The sequence below is a fragment of the Fukomys damarensis genome, unplaced genomic scaffold, assembly GCF_012274545.1.
Source record: "Fukomys damarensis isolate Sample0158 unplaced genomic scaffold, DMR_v1.0_HiC HiC_scaffold_17, whole genome shotgun sequence".
Lineage (NCBI taxonomy): Eukaryota > Metazoa > Chordata > Mammalia > Rodentia > Bathyergidae > Fukomys > Fukomys damarensis.
The window spans coordinates 17,543,862-17,548,987 of NW_022900929.1; the positions used below are offsets into that span (position 1 = coordinate 17,543,862).

Here is a 5,126-nt window from a genome sequence, read left to right on the forward strand (position 1 = left end):
TGTTTAGAAAAACCTTATAAAAAGTACCTCAGCCCCTGAGCAGTTGCCTCTCTGAGCCACCTGGCTCCAGGAGTGCCGTCTGGCCAGACTAATAAAGGTCTCTTTACCATCTAGGCTGGTGTGTTCCTTCCTGGGTTTCTCGGTTCTCCGTCGTGTTCCCGGAGCCTCGCTGGGTGTTAGGGCCCAGCATCGTGGAGGCCTTTTGGCTGTTCACGCTCCGTGAAGTGGAAGTGAGACTTTAGGCCTTACACTACAGGGATGAGGGCCAAGGTGGGGGAGCTGCTGGGGGCGGCCTGCAACTCCCATAGAGCAGATGTGGGCCCAGGATGTGAGCGGCTGCCAGCGATGAGGGCTGGGGACACGTGGAAGGAGTTGTGGGAATTGATTCCAAAATGGGGATGAAGGAGCAGGGAGGACCCCAACTCTGCCTTCCAAGACTGAAGTGAGGGGCAGGTTCCGCCCAGGAGGGCTACATGGAGGTGGCTTCCCCTGCTCCTGCCTGGTGGACTCTGGCCCATGCTACTGTCCACGGTTCTGGAAACACCTCACCCTTCCTCCCATCAGAGCTCGGATCCGGGAGTAGGTGTCAGCCCTGGGCTACCCCCTCTTGCTGTACCCCCAAGGCTGCCCACACCTTTGTAAATGCCCTCAATTGCCCTGTGGGATGGCTTGCCATCTGTTTCCTGCCAGAACCCAGCCCTACAGGGTGCAGGGAAAGTGCTAACAAATACAGGCACTCTGTTCAACCTTTGTCTGTTTTTGGTGGTGGTGGTGGTACTGGGTATTGAACCCAGGACCTTTGCACTGAGCTACATCCCCAGCTCTTTATTTTTTATTTTGAGACAGCCTCTTGCTAAATTGCCCAGACAGGCTTGCATTTGCAATCCTCCTGCCTCAGCAGCATTTGCTTTTTACATAAAGGGAAACTGAACCCATATTGGGTAAGTGACCTGTCCGGGATCACCCAGACCCAGGGCCTGGGCACATCACTGTCCTAAAAAGTCTCCAGAGAGGCCAAGGCTTAACAGCAGCAGCTGGAAGTCTTTGTCCTGCCTCCTCCCTGACTCTCCCATCCTGCCTGCCCCTCCTACCACTTGAGCATTTATTTCCTCCAGAGCAGGATACGGGGGCGGATGCATCTGCTCTGGCTAATAAACTGCTTGGGCCACTTCCACCGCCCCAGGCAGGCGCCGCAGAGGCAGCCAGCCTCCTTTCCTCGGGAGGCACAAGTCTGCCACCTCCCCATCCCCTCTCTGCCTCCCCAGGAAGCCTCTGAAGCCTCCAAGGCCCTCTGCCCCCTGGGTGCCACTGTTGTTCCTCAACAGCAGGGGGCAGCCTGAGGACACAATCTGCCTGGGCCAGTTGGGGCCCATGGAGCTGCTGCTGATAAACACTGGTGCCCTGGTCTGGGTTTGGGACTGGGTCCTGCTCCAGGCTAAGTTGATGTTGCTTTTTTTTTGCGGTCCTGGGATTTGAACCCAGGGCTTTGCCAGGGTGAGCCTCTCTCCTGGGTTATATGCTCACCTTGGTTTGGTCTCACAGTCACCCAGGGAGGCCATCATTCTTCAGATAGGGACACTGAGCCCCAAGAGAGACTGCAGTCGGCTGGGGTGACTCAGCTGGCCTTGGACCCAGAGTTTCCCCACTAGTCCTGCAGCCCACTGACAGTCTCCCCTGGCAGAGCTGGGGCAGGGGGACAGCAAGACCGACCAGCTGTACAATGTCACAGACAAGCAGGGGACGTTTATTTCCCATAGCACTGGGGCTGAGGGCACCCTCTCCTGTCCTTGATGCATCTCTCAGGTCTCTGGAAGTTTCAGAGTACAGCCTGAGAGACAGCCGGCCAGCAGCTCAGGAGCCTCTCAGGAGCCCCTCTCAGGCTCAGGGCTGCACATGTGGTGGATGTTGTATCTTCTTGCCCTTTCCCGCTCTCTTGGGCTGGAAATGCGAGTGCTCCTGCAGCTGTCAAAGCTTGGGTGCAGGGAGAGGGAGAGAAAGGTGAACAAAGGGCCTGATGGCTGTCCTACAGTGCTGCAGGGTGCTCCGACCCATGGCACAGGGGAGACTGAGGCTCCCCTGACCAGGCAGCATTCTCAAAAAGGACCCAGGCTGTTTCTCTAAGCCTCCAAAATCTAACTCCTAGCTGGGCATGGTGGTGCATATCTGTAACCACAGTACTCCAGGAGGCTGAAGGAGGACCCCGAGTTCTAGGCCAGCCTGGACAACTTAGCAATTGAAAGAGAGCCCATCTCAAAATAAACAGGGACTGGGGTCGAGGGATGAGCTCTGTGTAAAGGCTCTGGTTCAATCCCCAGTTCTGAACATTTTTTTTTTTTTTAAATCCATTTCCCCCAGTCAGGCCCACTGCAGGCTCATACAGGCTTGGGAGATACAGGCCCATGACCTTGGCTGCCTGCTACTCTCCTGTCCCCCACACCCTGCCACTTCCCTACCATCCCCTTCCTGCAGCTCCGGAGCTGCCTTTTTCATATCCCAGAGCAGCTAGGCGTCTCCTTTCCTTCCGGAAGCTTTGTACACACTCTGCCAGGCTCAGCACGGAGCTCTGCCTTTATTTTTTGTACGGGGCGTGGCGGGGATCGAACTCGGAATGGCGTATGAACCACTGAGCTAAATCCCCGGCCTTCTGCCTCAAATCTTGCAGCCAAGCTCACCGCTTCGCCTGAAAACAAACCCCTACCCCTAACCCCTACCTCCATCCTCTACCCTGGTAGTCTCCTGGCCCGCGTCTGCCTCTCACCCGTTTGCAATTCCAGGGATTGCCACGAGGGGGCGGTGTGCCCGCTGGGAAAGTAGGCGGAGAATGGAGAGGGACAAGCTGGGTGGGGGTGGGCAATGCACTCGCGGCCCATTTCCGTCCCTGTGTCTTCCCAGCGGAAAGGATGGGTCACTAGCTCAGACCTGGAGGCTCTGGAGCCTGGATGATCCCTTGCTCAGTATATTTTCCTTCAAGGAAAACCATCCCAACAGGGGGCGGCAGGGAGGGGCTGGACCAGGGGCTGCTGCGGGAAGGCACCAGAGTCCCAGCCCCGCCACTCACCAGGTGGACCAGGTGGACGAGAGCAAGACGAGGAGAGCCGCCAGGAAGATGGCCAGCAGGACAGACAGGATGGCAATGATGACCACGGTGCCCTCTCTCTGGAACCCCCGGACAGCCTCGAATGCCCTAGCTGGGAGCATGATGGACAAAAAAGGAAATTTCAGCAGGGAATGGTGCGGCACGCCTGGCATCCCAGCACTCTGGGAGGCTGAAGCAGGAGGATCAAAACAAAAGTTTGATCCTAGGGCCCAGGGATTTAGCTCAAGGGTTCTGCCACTTGCCTTACAAGCGCAAGGACCAGAGTTCGATCCCAGTATAAAAAAAAAAAAAAAAGTTTGATCCTAGGCTGGGGAACTCGTGACTTTGCGAGACTATTTCAAAATAAAAAAGGGTTGGGGATATTGCTCAGTGCAAAGGCCCTGGGTTCAATCCCCAGTATAGCAGGAAAAAAAATCTCAACTGTCCCAGTCTCCAGCTCGGGAGAGAGGTGGGAGGTGGGCTGGGGGAGGGGCACCAGCACGCTGTGATGACGAGGTGCTTCTGACTATGGGAAGCTGGCCTGGTACCCCAGCTCCCTCCCTCCCAGCCCTTGGCTCCCATCCCTGCTTCAGCCTCCCCATACCTTGGTGCAGGTGGGTCTCGTTGGACCACTCTGTTTCCGCCACGGGTCCATGGTCATTCATCACAAGAAACTTCACCCTAACAGGAAACCCAGCATTGAAGTGGGGGACCTGGGGTCCTGTCTCAACTCCCAGACCCTGGGGAAAGCAACCTAGGGTGAGGTAGGGAGTTGGGGTTAAACAGAGTAGCCTCAGAACCCAAAAGATTTGGACGCTAGCTGGGCATCTTCCAGCTGTATGACCTGGGTGCCTCCCTCTCCTTCTCAGGGCCTTGATGCCCTCCTTTAGGAAAGTGCTTGGTAGGGGTCAGGGGCCAGGGGCCAGGGGCCAGGGGCTGGAGCTTGTGCATGGAGTGGATGGGACGAGGCTGCTCCATCTGCAGGGTCCAGGAGGCCCATGGGGGCTGGGGATTGGGTCGGGGTCCATCACTCAAGAAAGACCATAGGGGCTGCCCAGGGCTCCAGGTGGGCTCAGGCAGGAGCCCACCTCAGCCTCTCACCGGTACGGCCCCGAGCCTGGCAGGGGAGGGTTGCAGCCCCTTCTCATGGGGGAACAGTGCGGATCATTGCCAACACGGAGGACACGGAGCTGGCTGCTGGCAGGGCCGCTCGGGTAGCGAAGCCGGTTGGTGGGCAGTGTGAAGTAGTAGCCTTTCTGTGCAAAGGTGGCCGGAACAGGAATGTCCTGTGTTGTCTGTGGGGCACCGAAGTTCTGGATGGCTGAGGGGGGCATCACAGGTCAGATGGTAAGGAAGCCCAGGTGGGACTCCCAGCCTCCACCAGGCCAGATCCTCCCCCAGCTATGTCTCCCCAGCAACTATGTCTGCTCCCAACTGCCCTCCCCTCCAGCCCATGTCACAGAGGAGAAACAGAGGCTGGCCACCGCAGTCACACCCACCATTGCTATAGGCCACCACCAGCCAGATGAGGTCAGAGTCCGAGATGCTGGTGTGGTTGAACTGGCCCCGCGGCTGCTCCAGAGTGAAGGTGGACTGGGTGAGCTTCCCCTCCAGGGCAGCGCCCGAGAGCCGGGGCACATAGCTGATGTGCTCTGGGGAGGGAAGAGGCCAGTGGGAGGGAGAGATGCAGACCTACCCCTGGATCCAGGGTGGGCAGCCAGGTTCAGCTGGGGAGGCTCCTAGGTGTGGGCACTGTGCGAGGTCAGGGGAGGCCCCACCCTGTCCCCTCTGTGTCACTGGGGTTTCCCAGGGCCCATCAAAGGGCGGATGGGTGATGGACAGAGGTACCAGCGGTCCCTCCGCCCCCTGCAGGCTCAAAGCTCATGACCTGTGCCAGGGTGAGACTTGCATTTGGGGGACCCTGGGCCCTAGGCTGCACTGCTCCTGACATGCCCAGGGGCTGTGAGAGTCCCTCTAGCTCCTCCCATGGTTTGCTGGATACCACAAGATGCTCAGAAGGGAGTGACCCAGGAAGACCCCCCCCCCCCGG

At 58.3% G+C, this 5,126-nt stretch overlaps 1 protein-coding gene across 1 annotated transcript in view; it reads right to left on the bottom strand.

The window, feature by feature from the left end:
• Window positions 1-1,739: 1,739 nt before the first annotated feature.
• LOC104858675 (uroplakin-3b-like protein 1) overlaps window positions 1,740-5,126 on the bottom strand; it is a 4,623-nt gene continuing 1,236 nt past the window's right edge. Inside the window, exons 2-6 of the mRNA XM_010618962.2 lie at window positions 4,576-4,728; window positions 4,178-4,397; window positions 3,681-3,757; window positions 3,059-3,188; window positions 1,740-1,971 (exon numbers count right to left, since the gene is read on the bottom strand). Coding sequence (XP_010617264.1) covers window positions 1,863-1,971; window positions 3,059-3,188; window positions 3,681-3,757; window positions 4,178-4,397; window positions 4,576-4,728 — 689 coding nt within the window. The 3' untranslated portion in view covers window positions 1,740-1,862. The remainder of the gene's footprint in view (window positions 1,972-3,058; window positions 3,189-3,680; window positions 3,758-4,177; window positions 4,398-4,575; window positions 4,729-5,126) is intronic.